This window comes from Phlebotomus papatasi, chromosome 3, assembly GCF_024763615.1.
Source record: "Phlebotomus papatasi isolate M1 chromosome 3, Ppap_2.1, whole genome shotgun sequence".
In the NCBI taxonomy this organism is placed as follows: domain Eukaryota; kingdom Metazoa; phylum Arthropoda; class Insecta; order Diptera; family Psychodidae; genus Phlebotomus; species Phlebotomus papatasi.
This window is the reverse complement of record NC_077224.1, coordinates 67,387,330-67,414,608: the sequence shown is the minus strand read 5'-3', so window position 1 is coordinate 67,414,608 and position 27,279 is coordinate 67,387,330. Positions and strand designations below refer to the sequence as shown.

Sequence of the window (27,279 nt, the reverse complement as noted above, 5' to 3'; positions counted from 1 at the left end):
AACCGGTTCTAATCGGTCATGAACCGGTAATGAACCAATTATGGTCGAATGAATACCTCTTTAACAGCACTGAGAAAAAAAGGTGCAATTAATTTTTTTTCCTCAGAACTTTAACACTTTTTAGGTGTAAAAATATATTAACATTTTTTAATGTTAATTTTACACCTTTTTAAGGGTAAAATTAACATGAAAAAGGGTAACTTTAACCTCTAATACATCTAAAAAGGGTAATATTTACATTACAAGGGTTATTTTAACTTTTTCGGATTTCTCTCAGTTATGGAACCCCTATTGATACTTTTGTCCAAATATTGAAATTTATTCAGTGTATCTAATAAAATATAAGTAATAAGACATTTTTTGTTGATCTACTTTTTTCGATGAGGATAAGTGTTCAAATTTCGTATTCCAAATGGTACAGAGTAGGGTGTCAATAGGTCCTGACACGAGTTCTTAAAGTGTCAATAGGTTTTGTTTTCACCTTATAATTCGATAAGTAATTTTTGAGTCATTTAGGAATCGGTATAAATCGATTAAGAGTCGATATGTGGAAATACTTTTGAAATATAGAAGTTAAGTTGCTAGTTCGAGCATACCGCAAATCATGTGATGGTTTGTCACTCCTTTATTATAGTTCAACGAAAAAAAATCTGTTAGTTAAATTTGTTTTTGTCCAAACAAGTAGAGTATCATAATTTTTTTGTCCACAGTAAACATTTTTATTATTTTTATCTATATTTTTTTTTAAAGATTTTTCTAAATCTGCGTTATATGTAAATATGTCGCACCTTGAATATTTTAACATCAGTTTTTTCGGAAATTTGTGAAATATTCATTATGATATAGTAATCTCAATAACTTTGTTTGTCTTTTTTTGTAAACTTGCACAGTAAATACAAGAGCCGCTACAATCAATTTCCTTAAAAGTTCAGTTTATATTGTACAAATTCAGGGTGCCAAATTTGCTGTAATAGTGGCGTTTATTTTTTTAGTTGCTTAGATGATAGTATTTTTAAATAATAATTGTTGTATAGGGAGGTAGGGCTCTATTGATCCGGGCCTACACTAAAAACGTTATTTTTTCGCACATTTCTAAAAAGAAGCTAGGTTCTAACGCAATGTAGGGTAAATTAAGCTAATTAAAAACCTGCTCCAAATGGAAATTTTTCGCTACTCTAAATGGAAACATAATTGTTTTTAACGATAAATACGATACTAAATTATTATATTTATATATTTTCTATACCACAGTTTCATTTTTTAGTTAATTTTATTCCAAATAAAGCGAAAATCCATTCATATTCACAAATTTTAATTTGTTAATTTCTCAGAAAAATTAAAAGTGTACCTTTTCACCATCGAATTTTTCATCGATCGACCATGTTTTCCAATGAAAAACACAATGAGGTGACTGTTGTTTATTCGTTTTGTTTAACATTTATGTAATATTTCTGGCTAATTTTAGTTAAATTAAGTGCTAATCTTTATTGTTAATGGTACGTGAAGTTTTCAAATGAAATACTTATCTATTTCGCGAACAAAAAGGGTTTTTATGAAATGTCTGCAAATGCTTCAATAGGAAACCCCGGAAATATTATTTTTTTGGAGGGATTTTTTTATTGTTTTAGATGGGAAAAGAGAAAAACTAGGAATAAGAACAAATCCTGCACTCAAGAGCAACTCAACAAGGTTTTGGAAGCCTTTCGTCGCGATTTCACTTACACTGTTTGTCTCCAATTAGCAACATTCCCTTGTCTCCATTTGGATAAATTTGTTTCCAATAGAAGTATTTTACACTCGCGTATTTTTCTTGTATTTAAGAAGTTTTCAAATTATATCTAAAGAATTTTCACTAAACAGTAACATTCTAGAAGAGTCAAGGCGCATATTTATGTAATACTCTTAAAAAAAAAATGAATTTAATGTGTTGAATCTTCTGTCAAAAATTAAAGCGTCTGGAAATGGTTTTGTATTAGGATATTTACCCTATTTTAGATAGACAAAACAATTAAGAAACTGAATAAAACTATGTTGAAATCCAACTTCCTTTAGAAGTATGCGACGAAAGCGTTTTCAATGTAGCCTTATCTTCCTCTATATTTCGACTCTCACAAGTATGATTAGTCTTCTAAAACCAAATAATAACAATTTTAAGCATTTAATAAAAAGAGTAGGAATTTATTGAAATTTATTTTTTAGAGACGTCTTCTGAAATATGTTTAAACACCACATAGGTGGAAGTGGGGCACCTTTAAATTGGGGCAGTTTTGAAATTGAGGTTTTTTTCTCCTATTTTTAAATGGAACTGGAAATTTAGCTCAACAAACCAATTGCGAAGCTAAATTGCGTCATGATAAGGCTCAATTCCATTTAAAAATAGGAGGAAAAAGCCCAATTTCAAAGGTGCCCTAATTCAAAGGTGCCCCACTTCCCCCTAATGCCAATTTATTAAAAAAAATCGTGTGATTTGTTTTCACTTCGACTTTCTTTTTGATTATTACTTTTGAAAATATTATGATTATCTTTATTTTATCATTCCATTACTGGTCAATTTAACGATTTACTGATTGAATTCATATATTTTATTATGATATAAAGAGCCATTTCAACGCTGCTGAAAGGTCTTTTGTTTTATTTTTAAATAATAATTCTAAGTGCATTCTCCCATGACTATACTGTGTGTCTGCCCAGCTGACCACCATGCGATTAAATGGGGATTAAATGCACTTTCTTCAAGCTATGTGCATCTGCAACTTGCTTGAACAAATTGTATAATAATAATTCAATTTTCTTAAACTGTATAAACTTAGCATGAATTATCGCTAAAGTTTTACCATCGTTAAAGTATTCATTCTCACTTTCTATAACAGTTTAGAGATGCTTTATCTTATGGTGTTATGAGAAATTAGAGTTTAATATTACTAAAATACCCGTTAGTTTTTATAAAAGGTCCTGTGATATTGCTAAATTATTGTGTGGCATTAACAAAGAAAGCCCATCCTATTTTGTTCCCTAAAATTGTCAGAAAATGCTGTAACACGTGCTTTTGTGTAGACATTGTACAAATTTATTGGTTAATCTCTGGGTCAGTTGGGATGTTGGCATTTATCCATATATATATAGAGGTAAACCCCCTACATTCCTTAAGGCATATTTCTTTTTTCATCAGAAAATACTTTAGGTATCTGACTTTATTGAAAAAAAAATGCCTCCCTTCAAGGATTATTGGGCACAATAAGTCATTTTTGTGCGTGCGTATTCTGCTCTCGAAGAAATTGAAAGGCTCCTCCTTATGGGTGACATTCACGGTCAAAGGTCAAACTGGATTATAACCGTTTTTGTGAGATTGAGAAAATTTGTGGGTGGCTTTTTCAATTATACTTCGCAGTGACATTTGGATGCTTTAGAAATTTTATATAATCGCTTTTATATTATGGTGTAAGTTTTGGCAATCAAATGCTCTCAATTTCACCTCTTTTCATGAGTTTCATAGGCTTCATATTTTATTTATGGACTTTATATTGTCATGTAAGAAATTAAGTAACATTTTGGATTCACTTGTTAACAATTCATTTGAAGGTGTGCTTATTATATTTCTTGTGGGAGATCTTTAAAAATTTAATATTTTCTTGTTGGTTTTATACAAGTCTTTTGCATTGTTTGTTTGCATTTGTAATTCAGTCTGTATATCATATTTTCCACATTTGTGCATTTTTTCTTTCATCACAATATTTCATCTTCTATTGTTAAAAAAAAATGTGGATTAAATATAGCTTTTCGTACGGAGAATTAATTAGAATTAAATACACAAAAAGTGACTTGTTTTATTTAAAAGTGATTTTGGGGTTGGTTTTTCTGGTGGTTTTACGGTTTGCTCACAAAAAAAAAGAACTCTATTTTCCCCTGTTTAAAACACACATACACAACAGAAATGCTATCATGAAGCAATTAATCAGTTTTTGCTGGTATAAAATCTCTGGTTTTTACGACTGAAAGAGGGATGTAAAAGCTCAAGATTGCAAAAGATAAATAAAAAATGTCCCTTTTATGACTGTGTCAGGAAAGGAAATTAACAAAACAGTGAGTGCTTTTTGGTTGGGAAATGGATACTTTAAAAAAAAGATTGTGGTGGCAAATTAAAAATAAATTGTATTTTTAATTGTGACACATGCCATATTTTTCATATGACTGAAGCTAATATGGAAGATACAATAGAGATTATTTTCATAAATTGCACTGTTTTTTTCTCTCTCCTTATGCTTCTCTTTTTAGTTCGCAATAGGAGAGAGCTGGGTAATTAGGTACAAAAAAATTATTTTGTTTTTCATTAGTTTATTTTAAATTAGACTAAATACCATATTTATATGTTTTTTTTTTGTGCAAATGTAAAATTGCTATCGTATAGTAAGGTGGGGTAACTGGATCGTTTACCGAAGAGTGCTACTTAAACGTTTGTTTTTGGACTGATGAAATTCTTTTTTACTTCTTCTAAATCCATAGAATTATTCACTTTTTCATTCAGAAACATAATATAAAAAAAATTATCAAAAATATTACAGAAAATTTATAAAATAATGATAATACTGAAATAAGTCAGCATGCACTAACTGGGTCGCCTTTTCGCTAATTCACTTTTAATTAAACCTTTGGATTTAAAATACTTTTTTTCACAAGGAAAAAACAAAAAATTTGTGTTAAATCAATCAGCTGCCATTGGCGAAAATATCACTGCTGGAAAATTTTTAGTGAAGAACCCAGCTGGCACAAGATTGAAATGAGTCGATTACACTCACTTATTTAATGGATAAAAATATTATTTTTGCTTTTTCTCAGACTTGAATAGTTATATTATGTTACCGTAGTGACTATATTACGAAAATAAAAATAAAAATATTATTTTAAGTGGATTAGTCATAAATGATCCAGGTAGCGAAGCGCCCGGATTAGCTCACTTGACTATATGGCTTCTCTTTCAGATATTGGGAGCATCTTATTCAAAATCCCTTAAAACAATTTTACAGGTGCTTAAAAAGGCCAATCCAATGATAATCGTTTTTAATCAAGTGTAATCGGAAACTCTTTGTTTTAGTAGGGGAATGCTATCAGGTTTCCCACACACTCTGGCTTCGAACCGTTCATATTTATTTAATGAATCTGACTTCATTTTTTCAACGAATGTGTGTCTTAAGACTTATTCTTAAAATATGTATGTTGCCATTGATTAGATTCATTAAAAGAATATAGAAAAAGATATGAAGTGTACGAAGCCAGACTGTGAGCGAAGCCTGAAAGCCTTTTCCTAGTTTTCTTCTGTTAAAAATCATAAACTGAAATACTATAGCTATTAAACAAAAATTCTTAAATTTAAGCCCCGCCCTTTTCGGTATTGTAGCTACCTTTTTCACAATATTTTAACGATTAAGCACTACGTCCCTGAAGGATCTACGAATAAGCCACACCAATGAAATTTAACTGTCAACAAAACTAAAATTTACCTCTTCAATCACTGAGAGAAATCCGAAAAAGTTAAAATAACTTTCCTGAAATGTTAATTTTAACCCTGCAGTATTGATCCAAAATCGGTGTAAATATTACCCTTTTTAGGTGTATTTGAGATTAAAGTAACCCTTTTTCATGTTAATTTTACCCTTAAAAAGGTGTAAAATTAACATTAAAAAATTTTGATATATTTTTACACGTAAAGAGTGTTAAAGTTATGGGAAAAAAGTTAATCGCACCCTCTTTGTTTTCTTAGTGATAAAACAAGAGGAAGATAGGGAAATATTGGCATGGTTCGCACAGAGCGAACCTTCAAACAGCGCAATTTTTCTCTTTGTTTGTAATGAACTAGTTCGTCATTCTTAACCATAAGATAGATAATTATTAAGCTCATGAGACTAGATGAGAAATGGTAAGTCAGCTCTTTCCAAAGGAAGAGAAAATTCACATCGTTTAAAGGTTTACTCTTTGCGAACCATGCCTACATTCCCCTAATAAGCCACGCTTGCCTCCCTTGACGCCTTATAAAAACGGAAGTAGTAACCCTCTAACGGGTAAGACCGCCTCCAGGCGGTCTTCACAAAAATCACATTTACAGCGACAATAAAGGTTTTATTTATTTAAAAGTGCTATAGTGTCCCCGGTAATAGTCTTATAAACATCTTTTGAAAGTTTGAACTCATTTTGACTCTTCGTTTTGTTGCTATTCACAGTCTTGTGTGACAGGTCAGAGAAACAGCAACAAAAAAATATTAGTACAAAAAAACTCATTTCCAATTTCCATAAAAATACCAATTTAAAGTTATCTGACTAAAATAAATTTATTTTTTATTGAAAGATATATCATACTTCATTGTTCATACTTCATATCATACTACTTTGTATATTTTATTTAAAAAATTTAAAAAACTAAAAATGTGAGTTTTAGAAGCAAAAAGAGTTTCAACATTTTTTTATATTTTCTCACCTAGCGCCTAAACTAAAAGAGGTAATGAAGAATGGATGGTTTTTTCGACTTTATTGGATCATAATTATCCCAGAAAACATTGTTTTAGAACTTTTTATTCGCATAATAAAGAAAACACCTTTAGAGGGTTAAATATTACTACCCCTCCTCAGACACCACATCTACTTCGGTATATTGTTTCTAGCCATAGCAATTATTCTTTTTATCCAATTCCAAGAAAAATTGTTGAAGTTGGCAAGCAATTTTGTGAAATGTTTTAATATTTCCGTATTAGTATAATTATTGTTAAGGGCAAGAGAATATTTTATCTGAGTTTTTTTTTTACCCTTTGAGTTTTCGGGTTTTGATTCCTAGAATTAAATCTACAATGGTTACTAGTTTGGAAGGTGTTCTAATATCCCACTCTTAAATATAAAGAATTCAAATTAATATTCTATATAGTGATAACTTTCTATAATGAGCTCTTCAAATTTTTTTGATTGAAATTTCCACAAAAATTCTTTAATTTTCCAGTTTAAAATACTTATATTAATAAAATTCTCAAAGAATATGAAAGGTCTTAGCTCTTTCAAATATTTAACTTTAACATTAAAAACAAATATCAGTACCGCTCTAGCCTTCTCTATAGTAAAATCATAACATACAATTTTAATATGAGGAAGAGTGGGTTTATTGACGAGATGGAGTAACATGTAAAACAGTTACATATCATCATCGAGAAGCGACTAAATTGAATTTTCCATTTCTTTTTCTCTTTTAATAGTTTTTCTCTTTATAAATAGTATTTCCCACGCAATTGTTGATGGTTTATTGTGTGGTTAATGAAAGTAAAATGGTTTTAATATCCAATTCACAATTCTTTTTTTCTCCTTTATTTATTTTTTTATTTTGAATGAGAAGGTGGAGAACAGAAAAAGGCATGTACATGGATGATGTAAAATGTGGAAATGTAATCCAAAGTTTTGCTTTTGTGAATCATCCAACACGTGATGGTAACTTTCAAATTAAATCTTTTAAGATCCGTCTTCAGTGTCTTTTTCGCACACGTCTTCTCACAACAATCACGGATGCGGGTCTGAATTTGAGACAAAACGACAAAAACATTGTCCGTTACTTTAGTAGATTGAGCAAAGAGTTTTCTCTGACTATAAAAAAAAAACATTATAACAATTGAAATTCAACTGTGAATGTTTATTTAGTCAAGTTCATCTACGGTTTGTTGTTTTGAATCTCGTCATAATTTACTGAAAAAATATACCCAATAAACACTTTCTTACCAATTCAGAAAATTTAAAGACTCAGACATGAGTATGTTTACTTTTAAGAAAGATAACTTTAGGTAATGTAATAGGTTAGAATTTAATTGATTCAACGACTTTAATTTTACTAAACTAACATACAGTGGCGGCCCAAATAATAGAATCAGCTCCGCTAAGACCACTATTTTACCTTTAGCAGTTTTGTTTATTCCAATTCGTTGAAATAATTTTGTTATAGAAATGTTCATGTAAATACCTTACGTCAAATAAATATTGTTTTGGCTGCTAGAAGTCTCTCTTTTTCACGGAATATATCAATAGTGAAATTTGGTTTGAACAACATTATAGGACCACTTTTATTTAAATTTTAGAATGTGGTCTATACATAGAATAAGTTTAAATAAAGCCATATTTAGAAACCATAAATGACAGTTTTCCAATTTTTTTGGCCGAACTGAATTTCACTATTGACGTATTCTGTGTGAAATAGAGACCTCTAGCGGTCAAAACAACCCATATTCCACGATTCCAATAATTTAAAGATTCCTTCTTCAGAATCACATCATCAAATTGGGATAAAACATACAAAAGATAAAAAATATAAGCTTTGCAAAATGATTCTATTATTTTGGCCGCCACTGTATGACGTATAATGATATTTTCAAAATAATAAGCTAAGCTATCTCTATAGAAGTTTAGTTTTCGTAATTTTAAATTGATGCTACTCTATTTCTTTATCTTCGTGTTTTTTTCTCATATAAAAATTAAGGAAATATATGGTAATTTTTTAGTAAGTCGATTTTAAAAACTACCTAACTTATTAGTCAATCTTTAAATTACCTTACAAATTTACTTGCGATATTTGAATTTTCTTTAATTATTATTATTATTATTATTAATCGTGTCGAGATTAAGGGTCAGTCCTGAAAAGGACTTTTTTATGTTGAGTGTAGTCATTATTGCAAGATCGAATCCGCGAGTTTTCACTTGGTTTGTGGTTGAGGTATTCTTGTGTTCTTTAGACACTCAATTTAAGCCTCATAGTGGAAGGATAAGTCAGTCCCCGGGGATTGTCCAGGAGCACCGATTTAGTTCCGATGAAAGACCTAAATTCGCGTGGAGGTTTCCTTCCTTGCTCCCAATTCTCTTTAAAAACAACTATAATAATAATAATAATAATACAAGATATTTCATATAGAAATGAGGCTATTAATGGCACAATGTTTCATAGAGGAACTAGGTCACCTCGCAAGCGAAATTTTCGGGACAATATTCTTATACAGGGATGGGATTGTATAAGGTCAGAAAAATTCCTGTCAATCTAAAGGAGATGCGAACCCGAAACACTTGCATCATAGAGCGAGAACTTTTCTACTTGACTTATTTGCTGCCCTTAAGACAATTTTCTATATAGGGGAAATCACGTTACCTTGGGACGACTTAAGCTACGGACAACTCAATTTTTCTCCTATGTTCCCAATGGATTTGATCTATAGATTTTTCAGGAAATTTGGAGCATTGGACTAGCTTTTAAAATGTAATATTTTGATGGGCCGAATTTATTAAAAACATTTATAAATGTATTGTTCGGAGTGTGAATTGTACGAAGCTTGAGTTATCTGAAATCGTCCGAGCTGTAATGAAAATTCAAACCATGAACACTTGATACGTAGTGCGAGCGTTCTAACCACTTGACTGACTGCATGTTCACATTCTTTAATGAAATTTCGCATAAAACTAATAAACAGCTATTATCAAATTTGTCATGAATTTATTAATAAAACCATGTGATTTATATTATTTGTAATATACATTGCTGAATTTAGGATAATATTATTGTTTGCAATGTAATCAGATGGCGGAATCCACCACCAATCTATTTTCGAAGTTATAGCCAATTTTACGTTATTATTACGTTATGACTACTTTCAGTTTCAAAAACTTTTTCGAAAGTATAAAGAATCTGTTGTTTTTACAATATCTGATTTCTATTTTTATTTTACAGTTAATTTACACAATTTAAATTATCGTATAACTTTATTATTAGAGTATTTTGTTTCATGGGTAAAAGTTTTCTGATGTTGTAAAAAGGCGTAAGGTAAAAAAAAACAAGTGAACAACCGTACTCTATGAGGTTCTCGTAACCCAAATTCATGAATTTTAAATGGTATAAACCTACTTTATTCGGGTTACATTGTAGAAAAAAAGTCCTATTAGTCAAATTAAGGCAATTCACTTCAATGAAAAAGTTTTTTCTTCTGTCCTCTGCAATATGCTCTTGAATTTCAAGTGGTGGAAAAACGAATACTTTTCTTGTAAAGCCACTCAACAAACTTCCTGTTTCAAATATAACATTTCAACAGCCAAAATAGAGTTGAGAACATTCTTGTCCAAACAAGCATTATAAGAATTTTATAAACATTTATTGTCATAACTTTCACCTTTTTCTTTCTCTTTTACATTTTCAGAGAGGAATTTTGAATATTTTACAACGTGTGCAATGGCCCAGGCTGAATCGAGACAGATACTTCGAACAGAGTAAGAATCAATAAAGAAAACACCCACATTTGATATATCCACTCATAGTGTCGTACAAAATCCCATAAAATACTCAATAGCATGTAGAAAACAATCTCAATGGATGATATAAAGAGGGAAAAATTTTAGGGATAGGGGGCGGGAATGAAACAGAACTTTCTGATTTTGTCATCTTATTCTCATACTATATCATTTTTATATGTAATAAATACACTCAGTTCTTTTTTATTTTGCTTCTCATATGAAATTCAGTAGGAGAAAAATTGAATCAATTTGTCGTATAAAGTTTTGTGGCAAAAAGAACAAAAAAACAGGAACATGAGACATACAAAATAAGAAACAACAAATTCTGTAATGAGAACATCGTCATAGATGGATGATTGCAGACAGATTTAATATGTAAAGTAATTTTTAACCAAGTCTGTGACTTCCACAAGAATATATTCCGAGCGGATTGAGACTTCTCTCGATTCATTATTTGAGAATCTTCATTATAATTCCATCTATATTTACACATCTTCAAACATAAAATAAAGAAAGAAAAAAAAACAAAACAAACGGGAGTTTACAAGAGTGAAAATAATATGAGTTTGAGTAAAATCCATTTTCAAGCTAAATTTCCGGGATGTTGTTTCTCAAATGATTCGTGATTTTCCATCTGCGAAAATTAGGCAAACACCAAGGCGCATATTGAATTTAATTTCAACTCAAAATACTGGAAATTCCATTATAGAACTGATAAATTCTGAAGGGGAAAGCATCATGGAAAGTAGCTCTTGGGGAATTTAGAGGAAATTATGGACGGATTTACTAAAATGCGCAAGATTGTTTTGCGATATCTCGAATATTATTAATGTTTATATTATCTTCTTGATAAAAAGATTTTTTTAAATTAGATTTTTCAAACAATTACATTTTTTAAAATCAAAGGAAAAATCTGTAACTACATATTTTCGTTAAAAGTTTGACATTATAACAACATCATGTTAAAAAAATTTTCACAATGGTATTTTCTAATTAAAATATGAAAACAATTACAAATTGTGATTTTAAGAAAATTTTAGAAGGTAAGGAAAACATACAGAATTAAGGGAGAAGTCCTAGTAGGATTACATATGGTCAATCTGGGCCAGACCATACTTATGGTCGCCGCGCAAAATTCGTCAACTTTTGTCACAAAATGATTACAGGGAGTTCCTCTTTCAAAGGAATTCTCGGACCAAAAAGAACCCCGCGAATTCACTACAGTCACACAAAAAATTGCATACACACGGGAGAGGTCTTTGGAATAAGTTACTACAACGCCGTGATGTATACAAAACATTTTCGGCGCCAATTTTTCAGCCTATTTTCAGTGGCAAGGGTTCGAAAAAATGTATTACAAATTTAACGCATGAAAAATATTTGCATACATTTAGAGGCATTTCAAAAATTATTTTATGAATGAGCTTCTAATAGTAGGCAATTTATATCAATTTTTTTCAATCTATTTTCACTTAAGCCGGAACTCCTTGCACAAAGAACCACAAATTAGGAGTATTTGATATGTTATGATATCATATTACATTTTTTTGGTTAGTCGAAATCGAAATCATATTATGACAAGAATTGCGATGTGGCCATAAGTAAAGATAAGTCATAATCATAAGTAATACCTCAACCCAACTGTTTAATAATAATTGATCAGTAAAAACAAAACATTGGTCAGTATATTCTTGGGAAATAGGAAGAGGAAAATATACGAACCATCTTGGATTTATTAGTTTGATTTAAAAGAATTCACCGTCATTTTTACCAATCTGTTATTATATTAACCGAAAAAGTGAGTAGGATAAGTGTACCAAATTTCGCCCAGTTTGCAATTCCGGACACTTTTTTGTTCCTAGAATTTCCATGAATTTTTAATTTTTGCATACTTCTAGACAGATATTACATTACACAATGCAATGTGATTACACAATGCAATGTGAAATGATATTAAAAGAATTCTGGAAGGGCAAGGAACTATGAGAATGGAGGTGGCCGAAATAGGTCATCAAAGCTATGTATACGTTTTTGTTCATTTTAAAATGTATTAATAATGATTTTAGAGAAAATAAAGACGATTAACTCTCTACAGTAATAAAAAAAACTCAATTTGTATTAAAAATATTGAATTTCAAATTTGAAACCTTGGCACTTGCATGCAACTATGTCGAAATTTGGCACACTTGCCCTAAGTGTACTGAATTTCGTGATAGTTCCAAATATGCACTAAAGTCCTAAGTCTAAAGTCCTAGTCTTTTGCTACAGTGTTGTTTGGTATCAGTTTATAAAATCTTCGTTTTCTTTAAATCAATTCCTAAAATATTGAAAAATGAATAAAAATATAGACATTGCTTTGAGTAATATTCCGGCCACTGTGAGTGGAATTTCGGCCGCCTTGTTTGTGATCAGCTCGCATGAAACAACAGATAGATAATTTCAATACGTAATACGGAATGAGTTTAATATTTAGTTTAATACACTTATAATCTACAGAGCCCTGAGATCTTCCATGAAATTTATCCTGAAGACCTTTAAAGGTGACCTTGGCATCCTAAATTAACGCGTAGATTCCCATAGTGACTTGCGGTTCCTGAATTCTTCCAAGGTCTTTTCACTTTGTCTTTTGTTAGAGGCGATGCTTTTTTTCTTTCTTCGGTCACTTTATAACATAGAATTGAAAAAAAAAAACAATTAAAATCAATAAGAGTTTAATAAGAGTCTTTTTGGAGAGACGCTCACAACATGTCTGTTTTTTACACGAAATACGTAATCCAGCTGAGAAATTTCACTCGGAATATAAAGAACGATTCACAATTAACATAAACAGAACATTGAACAGAAAAACATTGGAGGAAAACTCTCTGCACTTCATCACAAATCGCAAAACTGCTAAGAACGCAAGGGATCTGTCATATTTTTGGCAAAACACTTACCATACTTATTTTACCGAAGTTACACTCACAGTGGCCGAAATTTTAAACTTGCCGAAATTTGACACACTTACTTTATCACATAAACATTTATAAATTAATTCCAAGGTGATATAAGCTTAAAGAACTCTTTATGTTCTGAGACTTTGCAAGTTCTTTTTTTTTTAATTTACTCCATAGAATTGTTTACACCGTTTACACAATTTTATTAAAAAAAAATAATGAAAATAAATACAGAAAGAAGCAGAACACTGAATTAAATACGTGGTAATAGTTATAAGTCCTGAAAATGATGCCGTGAGGTAACATTAAATTTAAGTAAAGCTTAGAGAGTCAAACATTTGTTCTCCTTTGAGCAAAATTTCTAATTTTAGAAAAGATGCTGAATTCCGTATAAGTCGGAAAATGAGCTTAAAAAGACATTTTTTTGTATCGTAAAATATTGTTCATGGGATAAACAAAATTCAATTAAGTTAATTGCGTTGTTGACCGCGACTTAATTCATCAAATACTTCTTTCACAACGTTTAGCAAAATTTTCTCTCTTTGTTCCATAATTTCTTTGACTTATTGTGATAAAGACTGCAAAAAATGTCTTTTAATGATCTCAGTCATTTGCAAAAGTAATACTATTAGAAAATCGAGTTTACTGCTTTGTAAGTTTATGATATTGCAGAAAAGTAATTAAAAAATTACTTGAAATTCTCAGCTAAATTATTAAAAAAAAAAGTTTCAGGAAACTATTGAAGAAATTGACTTATTAAAATAAAAGCATATAAATACAAAATAATATTCATAGCATTTATTATTATTCAGTCTCATATACCTATTTTAAAATTTATGTTTTAGTGAAAGTGAGGATAAAGGGAAATCAAAGAAAAAATGCTTTGTACGAAATGTTATATTTAAATATTTCCAAGACTAAAAAATACCGCTGTTTCAATTATTCTTGAATTTATCGACAAGTCTCACTACAAATTCGTTACACCAATTAACCATTTAATTGAGCAACAACAAGTAGGAAAGGAAAAGCTTAAGAAAATTCGTGAAATGTTTGTGGCCTTCGTGTTAGAAAATTGTAAATAGTATACTTTTTTTTATATACATAAATGGCCTTGGTCTATGAACGTCTTAAGCAAACATAATGTTCAAATATTTGGATTGAATATAACCACATGAAAGCAATACAATTCTCTCTAGACTTCTACTCATAAATTCTAGAAGTGGAATCAATTGGAATTTAATTCAATGGGAATTTGCATAAGAAAATATTTGTATGAATGTTTCAAGAATTTTCTGTATTTCATAGAATAGAATTGATTGATTTTCAAATTAATGCGTGATAATCTTTGTGATTATCTCTGGGATTTGCTGAAATTCTATGACATATATTGCAACTTTGCAATCGAAATGACATAATATGCGCAATTAATTAAAGTTTCAATTAGTTAAAGTTATTTCGATCGAAGAACAGCTTGGGAGACTTTTATCATATTCCTTTTGAGAAATATAATTATAAATGTGAAAAGCTCACCATGTTCAATTATAATCGATTTTCAATGGATATAAAAGTAAATTTTCCAAATTTTTGCACACTGTTAAACTTCTTCAAGTGATACAATAATCAAAACTTTATTTCCCAGAAATTTAACATGTTGTTTTTTAAAGACATTTTATCAATGAGCACCTCTGTTGTGAGGTAAATCTTTAGGTGTTAAATCTTTTATCAGCCTTCATTCTAAAATGTAATAAAATTTCATAATCAGTTTCATAATAATGAAACTGATATGTTGAAGTTAAACTTCTTAAATTTTCCTTATTTTTACCTATGGACACCATGGGCTGCCGGCTCAATTGTACGCAGGATACTTTTCTGAAATCTCGCAACTCCGAGAGTGTTCAATTGAAGTGCAAAAAGCAATTGGTTAAAGTCGTGTAGCAAGTCAAGCAGAGCATGTGGCCTCGAATAGCTCAGTTGGTAGAGCACTCATCTAGATAATGAGAAGTCTCCAGTTAAATCCTGAAGGTCGAGGCAGTTTTTCATAGATGATTTTAATGTGACTTGCTCAGATTGACGATTCTCTGTACTATCAGCAATTATCAAACAAAATTAATCTACTTTTATTAGATAGGAGCGATAAGGGAAAGCGTGTTACCTTCGGACGACTTAAGCTTTGAAAAAGTATTTTTTAATGTGTTTTTAATTAATTTGATTACTAAATAGATGGTCCAACGCCCCAAATTTTCTGAAAAATCGTGGTCAAATCCGTTAAGAACATAGAAAAAAATTGTGTGGTCCGAAGCTTGAGTCGTCCGTTTTCCCCTTTTATGATTTTCAATGCTATTTTACTATTTAATACGGTTTTGCATATGGCTTTATATCGCACTTTATTTAATAGTTAAATTTCATGACTAAAGGTCTCTACCGTTGCTACATACTAGGAGGATTAAAAACATAAAAATTTTTTAAGAAAAATACTCTCCTTTTACGCAATAATTTCTGCATTGCATGAAAAGTTTTAAGGAAAAATTCGGAATTCCGGACAAATCGTTCTAAAAACTTTCAACTTGATAAAAAAAATTAATTATAAACTGGGGTAGTAGCACACATGGAGTGCGATTTTTCATTAATATATAAGACTTCACAAGACGAGCTCTAGATATCACAGATATTATAGGAATACTTGTGGACTGAAGAAATATAGTGGACATAATTCTAAGTAGTGTAGACATAAAAGTCAGTGTTTACAATTACCCCATGTTTAGGGTAAGTGTGCCAAATTTCGGCATAGTTGCATATAAGCACCGAAGTCCTAAGTTTGAAATGCAATATTTTTAATTCATATTAATATTTTTTGTTTCTTCCTTTTCGGGAAGGTTGTGTGGAACCTTGAAAACTAGTTTATCATCTTTGTTTTCTTTAAATCACTTTCTAAAATATTGAAAAATCAATAATAATATGGATATTGCTTTGGGTAGTATTCCGGCCACTTTGAGTGAAATACCGGACACCTTTTTTCTGACCACCTTTTGTGACGCAACGGATAGAAAACTTCAAAACGTCGAACAGAATGAGTTTAATATTTAATTTTATACGTTTATATGACCCACAAGCCCTGAAATCTTCCGTGTAATTTATCCTGAAGACCTGAAGAGTAGCATCTCAAATTTACGCGCAGATTCCCGTAGCAATTTGCCCTTCCTGAACTCTTCCAAGGTCTTTTCCACATCATCTTTTTCATAGAAGCGATGGTTTTTTTCTCTGGACATTGTAGAACTGAAAAATTGAATAAAAAACATAAAATGAATAAGAAATTTAGGAAAGCAAAAGATGTTGTAGGAATAGGCAACACTACCTCACCGGAGATACGCTCACAAAGTATATACTTTTTTACGCGAAATACAGAATTCAGTTGGGAAATTTCACCCGAAATTTAAAGATTGATTCACTATTAACATAAACAGAAACAATCTTTAATGAAAACTAATCAATTTTGATGAAAAACACCGAAGGAAAACCTTTTGCACTTCACCACAAATCGTAAGACTGCCAGAAACACAATCGATTTGTCACATTTTTTGTAAGACTTTCCACACTGAGTTTTTACAACGCAATTTATATTCAAATTATACCTAAAATTTAACGATCTTTGTGTTAATCAACCCCCTGGCAAGTTGCCTAAAATTTGAAGCCACTTTCTCATATTTCGATTTAAATTTATATGGGATTTTTTTGCACTTGCTACCGTTATGCTCAATATTTAAAAAGTGAGAAGTTTTTCCGTATTATAAGATACCTTTACGTATGGAGGAATAAATACACTAAATTTTTGTTTAAGTAAATTTTTTTCTTTGGAGCACTATGAGCTGAGTCCGAGATCAATTTAGGAATTGGCCTCAAATAGCTACATATAAAAAGACCAACTTGCCAGGGGGTTGGTGTTAATACATCCTAAAATGAATAAATTTTTAAAAGCAAAATGAATTCATTGACTATTCGAAGATAACATACATAATTTTAATTAAATTATTTGCATGGCCGAAATTACATTCAAAGTGGCCGAAATTAGAAGCTGGCCGAAATTTGGCACACTTCCTCTACTACTGCCTTACTTTCTCTTTTTCTTCAAAGTACCGTCGTTGCGGGTGACTTTGCACTCGGGGGGTGACTTTGCACTCTGCTGTTCGTGAGACTTTGAACAATTCTAGCACTTATTGATAGTCTTCGCCGATCCGGTCTACCATGTCAAAGTATATAGGGATATGTTAAGTACCAAGTAAGGTACAATTATCCTCAAAAGGATTATTATGGTTTCAGTAATAGTCAATAAAATGCCAATATAGGTATTTTGCCAAAAAACGGCTCCGTGAAAAAGTTATCTGAAGGTGCAATTTTAAAATCGATTTCAGAGTAGTAAATTGCCCAAATCTATTCTAAATTTATCTGGCTAGAATAATCCACTTCGATTTTGTTGATTATTTTTATTAAAATATTTTTTTTCCCTATTATCATTCTAAGAACGCATGATTTATGTTATAAAATTGCATGTAATGGTCTTTCTAAAGCTTTATAATAAAAGTATTTGGCTAAAAATTATCCAATTTTTTGATAATTTAAGATAAAGTGACCGAGATCTACAAGATGGTGTGGTCGCCATCTTGGTTTGATGTTTCTGTCCGCCATTTTGAATAACTGTCAAAACCTAAAACTGGTCCGATTGAGCTGAAATTTTAGTATGTTCTAGCTGATGTCAAAACCTTTTCAGAACATATATAACATCCGACCTAGGTCAAGCGATTGCCTGGATACAGGAGCTCTAAGTTCAAAATTTTGACATTTTCATGAATACAGAACTACGGAGAGCTTCTTTTATCGAAATCATCACAAAAAAGACAGTACTATCGTTAGGCGATGAGATCTAAATAACAAACAAAAAGAAAAGTAATGTTTTTCCTTATAACAGGATATTATTTGAAGATCTGAAAAACTGTTTTTGCAAAAATGAAAAAATAAAAAAATTAATAAATGCACTTTTCATTTATTTTTTTTTAATTATGTAAGAGTAAATAAACATATAAAATAAAAGCCTCAACCATTTTTAATGGTTACTGAGGCATTTCATTTAGATTTTAAAATTAAGGATTAGTAAATAAAGATCGCCAAAATATGATGATTTCAAAATTTTAAAATTTGAGCCTCTGTATCTAGGTAAATACTTGACGTAGACTGGGACATAGATACGTTCTGAAAGGTCTTGACATCAGCTACAACATACTAAAATTTCAACTCAATCGGACCAGTTTTAGGTTTTGACAGTTATTCAAAATGGCGGACAGAAACGTCAAATCAAGATGGCGGTCATTTCATCTTGTAGATCTCATGCATATTACCCTTAGATGTAAAGATCTTCATTGTCGTTTATTATCAGAAATTGTTGATTTTTTAGTATTTATTAAAAAGTGCAAAGTCACCCGCACCTTATCCCAAGTGCAAGCCTTTTTTCTTGATTTTTTTAAACATAGTAAAATTTTATAAAATTAATGCTAGTGGCACAAAATCCATTCATTAACAACTGAATCCAAATAATTTTACTCAAAAACCCCCCTCCCTTCACTTTAACTATCCACTTTTAGAGAGCAAAGTTGAAAAATAGCGAAAAAACGTGCAAAGTCACCCGCAACGACGGTACTCTAGTATTGCATAATTACTTAATCTATTACTAGATTATTAAAGTCTGAACTTCCTAATTGGGTTATCCGAAATTTTTCGTTGTCCGGAATTCCAAATTTTACCATGCTATTGTTTTTGTAAAATGCAGTACGAATTGTGCCCTGTCGATTTCAAAACAGCGATATGGATTAACAAAATTTGATATTTTACAAAGTATTATAAAGTTAAACTGCTGTAATAGTGCGATGAGTTAAGTAAATTGGGCAATACTGTATCGATTGTATTGAGAACCAAGTAAATAAGCAAATTTCGTTGAATATGGTGTGGTAAATTGCAATAGAATTTATTAACAGGATGAAAAGTGATATTTGGGGGTATTGTTGGAAATTGTTGGAAAACTTTGGGAAGTTTCATCAGGAAAATTTCTCTCTAGTACCTATCCCTGTTCTTTAACAATTTTATCAAAATGATTGTGATTCAGGAAATTAGCTCCAGTTCTGTTAAAAGGGGTTGTATGTGTATTTATGGAGTATGAGGATGGAAGATGAAGTTATAAATTGAAAATTTTACCCCTTTTGCAGTGGAGGAATAGATGATGTGGAGAAATCGCTGGAACTGCTCGATAAGGTGTTATCGGAGTTTGAAGAGCCAGAATCTCTGCCTCCACCAGTTGAGCCTGAGAGTCCTTCGCAGGGCCATCAATCTGAAGACGATGGCTACATGAGTATGAATGGTCGACGGTGAGTTTTCCTTTCTCTTTTATATAACCACGATAATTTATTGTGTCTTTTCGGTTATCGGATAAAATGGAGAATCACTGCCAACGGTTTTTTTTTGACTTCCATCTTTTGCGCTTGAAACCCAAAAACACCCACACCTCTATAATACAATTGGGATATATACTATTACATTTTGATTTGCTCTATGTCTTTTTGTGTCTGTCTCGTCGACAAGACGGGAAAAAGTTGATAAAATAGACGATAAATTTATTTTCTTGTTGCTGAATGGCACAAATGATGGGGAGTTTCGGAAAGAAACCCAAGGAAGAAAAATTCCTTTTCTTTGTCTCACACACTTTGAGTACAATTCCACGAGATGATTTTTCCTTTCTTACTCCTCTCATGAAATAAATAAATTTTCTTTGTCTATTTCTGCCTTATCACGCTAATGAATGACTGTTAGGGACACAGAGGGAGTAGGTTGAATTATATACTTTGGGGTACATTTTTCACATATGATTTCGGCTTCAGGGTAGATTTTTTGACATTAGGTTTCCCCGGTTTCCCCCTCTAGATTCATCTAATGTCAGTTATCATTGGTGTTGATTGTGTGACAATCGATAATGGAACTTTCACTCAAAGGACATCTCTGAGTGCCATTTAATTGCTCCAAATCTGAAGAGAAACATCATATGAATCCGTAGTTTGCGTTAAATTGGATTAAATTGGAACGAGATGTAATTCTTAAAAGAGGTTCTAAGGTGAAGGAATTAAAACTTTGGTTAACAGAAGTTTCGTAAAATTTGATTTTTTACCATTATTTCTTGATCTATTTGATTACATCTACGACAATATTTCAATAGCTTATAGTGCAATTCAAATAAAATAACAAGGGAATATCTTACTCCTGAACATTTTTTTAGCACTTTACTGTTCTTAAGTACTTCTGCATTATCGACTTTTTTTTAGACAAAAGACAAAATCGACTTGTACGAAACTTTCATCATCCGGAGCTTCAAATTCGTCCTCTATATTTTGTACAAAGTTTATCGAATTTTCCACTAATTTTTATTTAATTTAAAAAATACAAGATGGAGGACTTGGAAGTTTATTTTCATTTTATAGAATATTTTTCGAATTTCCAGCCGAAAGGCATTACCGATCGTAGCAATTTTAGTACCGTTGGAAAGGTCTTTATACCGAAATCTGTTAGAAATAGAGACTTGTGAACTTTGGGACACCCCCCCTCACCGCCATAAGTCGACCCTAGAACCATTAGCATGCTTCTAAATTTTCCTCTATCTTTCCCTTTGTTTTTCAAAACCATGTTTTTTTGGGATTGCTCGGAAACGCGTCGTGCGATTTTTTTTTCATTTTTGGATATGTTTTATGATCTCAATACCGGTGGCAGCCAAAATCCCGAAAGCCAAAATCCCGAATGCCAAAGTGCAATCATGGGAGTAGCTATGACACTTTTAAGAATTCGGGATTTCGGCTTTCGGGATTTTGGGTTTCGGGATTTTGACCGGGACCCCTCAACACACTAGAGAAATTTATGTCCATATTCTTTCCGTACAGAAGTAGATCTTGAAAAATTCGAAAATCTATTTGAAGATCCAAAAAAGAGACTTTCTTAAAAAAAACAGAACAACGACGCTTACTGTTCTTGTCCCAGTATTTAATCACTCCATAATCACTGAGTAACTCTTTTGCCAGCTTTTAAGTGTGATATTTGATAAGTTTTCCTCACCTTGTTCGAAAATTTAGTATGAAAATTCGAAAGTGCATTTGAATTTTTCGAAGTTCAACGACTTTTTGTGCAAATAAAGTTTTATTTACCTTTTATCCAAGACACTATTGGAGAATCAAAATCTACTTCTGTTTGAGCCCATTCAGCAGTTTCTCCTATATAAGCGTATGCAATTTGTTTCAATATGGATATAATTTTCTCTAGTGTGCAGAAGCCATTAGAGATTTCCGAGACGAATATATTGAACTTATACGAAAATACCCTTCAATCATTCCTAATAACGATTTTTCAAGGTCAAAGGTCTAATAGGCTCTAGAGAGCACACTTGTCAACTGAATGGTATTATGTTAAGGATCGTTGGAAGAGTCTTGTATTCCTGATAAGCCAGAAACATTTCCAATCGGTAATGACCCTATTCATAACCGATAACTATTTTTTATCCGAAATTTAATTATATTACTCCTAAGGTATTTAGAGAAGTGTTTTCAATGATTTATAAATAGGCTCAAATTGATTGTGAATCGATAATGAACCAGTTATGAACTGATAAGTAATTTTTGTCTGAAAATCAATTTTATTACTCTTAAAACTATTTTTCGGGGATCTATCTAACTATTTTTTAAGTAGAAAAGTTTATTTTCTTTTTATAGATTTTTTCGAATTTCCATTCGATAGGCTTTAACCGATCGAAAAAAATTAATGCCTTTGGAAAGGTCTTTGATTCTTAAAATTAAACAATTAAAGTAAAAAGGCAGTTTTTAATTGACTAAAAAAATAGTAAAAATATAATATTTTTTCTGAACATCCTTCTTATCGTTCTTATCTTTATGATTGTCAGTTCAAGAGATCTTCGAATTAATTTTTCTGTATTTTTTATAAGTCACTTTCTGAACGCCCTGTCATTCAAGTATCGCATTTTGTTCCAAAGCAAAAATCTTATTCTAATAAAAGATTAGACTACAAAAGATTAAAATTAATTGAAATAGAATTTTTGCCTTGAAAATTGCAATATTAAAAAAAATGTGAAATTCAAAATCTGACCATTTTGCAAGGATAGTACATTATGCTGGCCACTTTCCCTTACATGAATTCAAGATCTGTTGCTCTTGGGACTACTTCACGAGAATTTGTGTGGTTTGTTTTGTATTACTCGATAAACATTAAAAAGGAAAATTTTCTCTATCTAAAAGATGTTTTCCAATTGCTTCGAGCATTTAAAGAATTCTTTTACCTTTAGCCAAACCTTTATTGTATAAAGTTATTTGTGGAATGATGAGAAATTGTTTCTGTGAGAATAATTTGCGGGAAATGGTCAAAATTGAAGATAATTGAAGAGTTCAAATTGTATTTTTAGGGCAAAATTCTCGCCGGGCTTCCAACCGACAGATGAAGGACTTCCACATGGCACAAATTCTAGTGATGAAAGACCACCACCTCCGGAGGAAGCCGAACGGATCATCTCGGATATTTTACCAAGGTATATATAAAACTTTTAATTCAACTCTTGGGACACTTCGATAAATCTCCTTTAATTCCTTCTAAGGGAGTTGTATGTGTATCGATATAGGGATATTCTGTGGATAAAATTAAATTCAGGAATTGTCAGAAATCTCTTTGGCTTGTCTCTTGTGGGATATTTCACATCATGAAGAACTTTAGAACTCCCTCATTGTGTATTTCATTTATTAAGGAAAGAAACAGAAGCAAAAAGTTTCTGGGAAAGTTCTTTAAACTTCAAAATCATTTCTAAAACACTTTCAATTCGAAATTTACCCTATATAATATTTTTCTACAGACAATAAGGAAGGAAATGACAGTTAAATAATTTACCACATGAAGTGAGGGGCTAGTCAGAAAATGAAATTCATCAATTTTTTAAAAAAAAAATACCAACCCTTAACAAATCAAATTATATTATTTTCTCGTCAATTTCCACCCTGAGGAGAGGAAATGTATGTATGATGATGGAGGTAAAGGAAAATCAACTTCGTCACGTTACATTTTATCGTTTTTACACCTCATCCTTTTGTCGTGGTTTCTTTATGCCCTCCATATTTTTCCATTTCCTGTCATTCAAGCAAAATTTTCCATCATTATTGGGTAAGATATTGCGGTATTGCAGAGTTTGTGAGTGATCAACAAATTTTGCACTGTTGAAGAGAAGTTCAGAGACACTGGAGATTGTCTTAAAAGAATCTCAACTACCATTAGCTTATCTGACCTTATTATTATTATTATTATTATTCGTATTGAAACACTTTATTTGGTATTATAATGTAATCATTACAATGTGCCTCGTGTTGGAAGAATCTGCTGATCGTAGATCGCCCAGGAACGCCTTCCCCGTAGTGAATGCCTCTTCCGTGCTCCTGAAGGTTTTTGGGCAGAGGCGGTGCATTTTATTACGTTTTTATCACAGTGAAAAGTGTCTTTTTCTCGACATTTAGTTGCTTGCACCGGGCGGGACTCGAACTCACTGCTGTGATAGTCGAGTCAAAGATCTCACCTCCCAAGAGCCAACGGTCTTGCCTATTGTGCCACTGAGATCCCCATCCGATCTTATTAAATTCGAAATCGTTTTACAGAAAGATAAATAAAGAAATAAGACTTGTTTACAGTTGGGATTAGAGAAATATAATTTCACCTGAATTGTGTGTAAGTCCACCTATGCGGGGCAGTTTCACGCAAAAATAAGTCAGTTTATAAAAAATAAAAATTTACGTTTACTTGAAACTTAAATACTAAAAAGAAAGGATTTAACTTATTATTTTAACATTTTCGAAGACTAGAACATAAAACTATTAATGAGGTTCGATTTCATTACAGAAATTTAACACTATTTTTTATAGGCATTGTAAAACTGAGCAGTAAAAAGTTAAAATTGAGCAGTAACAAAAAATTTGAAACAGTGATATTATCGTCTAAATTTTGGCAAAGGGGAAATAAAGGGCTTTTTATTCTATCTTCAACAATTTTAAATGTTAAATATTATATATAAATGAGACTCATTTTTCTAAAGATTTAAATTTTTTACTGACAATAGTTAGGTATTTCACTGCTCATTTTTAATTTTTTACTGTCCATTTTGATTTTTTTACTGGTCGTTTGTTTTTTGTCTTTTCTTTAAGATCGGAAACTTAAGGGTTTATCTTTATTTTTATCTAGGAATGCAAGGTGTTTAAAAATTGTGTTTTTTAGTTTAATAGCCTTTCAATAACATTTTAAAATCATGAAGCTTGAAGAAAGTATTTTGAAAAATTATCAAAGGGTGGATAAGTGACTCATAGAATGGACTAAAAATCGGAAGATCGACAATATTTTGTTAAGAAATCATCAGATTGGCACAATTTGGCCAGAAATTGGCATGAGATCGATAGATTGACACGATTGAAGTTATAAAATCAATTGCGGAACTCAAACGAGAAGTATGACGAAAAACCTTTACATTTAGTAACGTAAAGAATTTATCAAATTCATCTAAAGCATTTTAAGAAATGTAGGAAAAATATGCAAGAATTGAAAGTGGCCCTTCGTTAAACTGTTTCACCCTCTTCTACAGGATATCAATAGACGGAAAAAGGATCATATAAATCGTTTTATAAACACGAAAAATATATTGCGGTAAAGTTATTACCGTTTGTAGCTTGAGTCGATCCAACGTTCTAAAGGAGAATGCGACTAACCCTAACTTCATGTTGGATTTGATTCAACTCTTTGAGGCTGTAACCTACTGAACTTTTATCAAAATTAAAAATAGACATTTCGAGATATTGAACATCAAGATTTCAAAAAAAAAAAAAAACGATTTTACCGCCCTAGGTTCGAAAGCAAAGTTGCTATGTTCTGAAAAGCTGTAGGGGAAAGCGCGATACTTTCGGACGACCTAAGCTTCGCATACTTCATTTTTTTCTCTACGTTCCTTATGGATTTCACCTGTAGCTCTTTTCTGAAAATTTAAAGCATTGGACTAGCTATTAAAATATAATATTAGAATGGGCAAAATTCATTTATAACACATTGAAGAAAAAAAGATTTATGCAAAGCATATATCGTCCGAAGTCATACGCCATATTAAGATACTTTTGTGAACGCCCTATAATTCGGGTTATGAACGGGTTATGATCTATCCAAAATTAGCCGAATATAGAGAAACAAAATTTATTGGTTTAGGGTAAGGCGCGCTACCTTCGTCGGACAACTCAAGCTTCGCACAACTCCATTTTTTTCTATGTTCGTAATGGATTTCACCTCTTATATCTCTTATCTCTTATTATATCTCTTTTTTGGAAATTTGAAGCATTGGACTAGGTATTAAATTCCGATCCCGTCTCCCCGTATATAGAGTATAATTTCGAATTTCGGTTAACGCGAAATTTCAAACAAACCGATTTGATGTTTGGATAATTTACTTAAAATTTGACAAAAGATCATAAAGTAGTCTTCAAAGTATTTAGAATTGCATAGGGTAAGTGTGCCAAATTTCAGACAGCTTGTAATTTCAGCCACATTTTTTGTTCCTCGAATTTCATTGAATTTTTAGTTTTTGCATAGTCTAGAAGTAATTCAATGTAAAAAATAACAAAAAATATCGCTTCGCCATATAAGATGATCTAAAAAAGACATTGGAAGAATTCCAGAAGGGCAAGGAACTGTGAAAATGAAGGTGGCCGAAATAGGCCACCAATGTAATGTATACATTTTTATTCATTTCAGAATGTATTAAGAGTGAATTTAGAGAAAATAAAGAAGATAGACTGCCTACAAGGTTCCAAGGAACACTCCTTATAAAAAAGTAACAAATAAATTCAATTTGTATTAAAAATATTACATTTTAAACATAAGACTTTGGCGCTTGCATGCAACTATGCCAAAATTTGGTACACTTACTCTAAACTGGAGTAATACTGAATTATCAAAACCGGAACTCCCAAAATGGTTTTTCAGAATTTTGAAATGCTACCCTGTGATCTGTGCGAAAAAGCACGTTTCTTTTCGTCTTCCCCGTTTTCTCTCTAGAAGCCTTTATTTGAAGAAAAAGCGGACATAAACCAAGATGAAGATCTCATATTCATTGTAGAATTTTCATGGATATAACACAGAACGTTTTCTTGCATCTTTGCGAGAATTTTCTTTTTACTGTGATCGACAAATACTCTTTGTAGGGCGCTACATATAAAGAAAAATCACTTGACTTGTTGACTGATGTAACCACTTTGTCTTATTGTTGTGCCTTCTACATCTCACCATCAAGATTGCAGCTGTGATAATGAAATGTTGCCGGGAATGGAGCAACAATGAAGAAAACTTAACAATAAAGTACTCTTTTGTATACCGAAATGTTAGAAAATAACTATCAGTTTGAATAGTTGACTGATGCATTCTCTATCTTATCATATGATTTATTTAACTTTTGGAGGGGAAAACTTTCATTATATTCCTGAATGAATTTTGTGAATTTCATATCTCTTGGTTTTGCTGTAATCATCTTCCTTGACATGAAGTTTAATTTTATACTCTCTTGCAGAGGAGGGGGATGAGATGGAAAATGATGGAAATATTGTGGGGATATGATGCGTTTATTTTGGGAAGGGCACAATTTTCAAGAGGGACTCCCTTTTGGTAATTGAAATGAATTGGAAAAAGGAGAGAGAGAAGAAAAAAAAAACATATTTTAATGGGTGTAATGAGAAAAGATGTATAATTAAATTTTAAAAGTCCACTTTTGGTAGCAACCAAGAAAATTCATTATGACATCTCTAATGAAGTTAATTGACTTGTTTTTCCTATTCTTCGAATTACATTACCATCAATGTGTATACCTGGCAGATGAGTGAATTTCCATTAAAAAAAAATTATAATAAGACGAAGAAAGTTTGTTTTTCCTGGCTCATAAATCTCTTCAAGAGGGGATTTTTTCTTG

The 27,279-nt window shown here is 31.3% G+C and overlaps 1 protein-coding gene across 2 annotated transcripts in view; it reads left to right on the top strand.

Annotated features, from left to right (window-relative positions):
- LOC129807262 (uncharacterized) overlaps positions 1-27,279 on the top strand; it is a 200,427-nt gene that overhangs the window by 78,386 nt on the left and 94,762 nt on the right. For both annotated transcript variants that reach the window (XM_055856409.1, XM_055856408.1), the window contains exons 3-5: positions 10,194-10,263; positions 19,472-19,630; positions 22,714-22,836. In XM_055856409.1, coding sequence (XP_055712384.1) covers positions 10,194-10,263; positions 19,472-19,630; positions 22,714-22,836 — 352 coding nt within the window. The remainder of the gene's footprint in view (positions 1-10,193; positions 10,264-19,471; positions 19,631-22,713; positions 22,837-27,279) is intronic.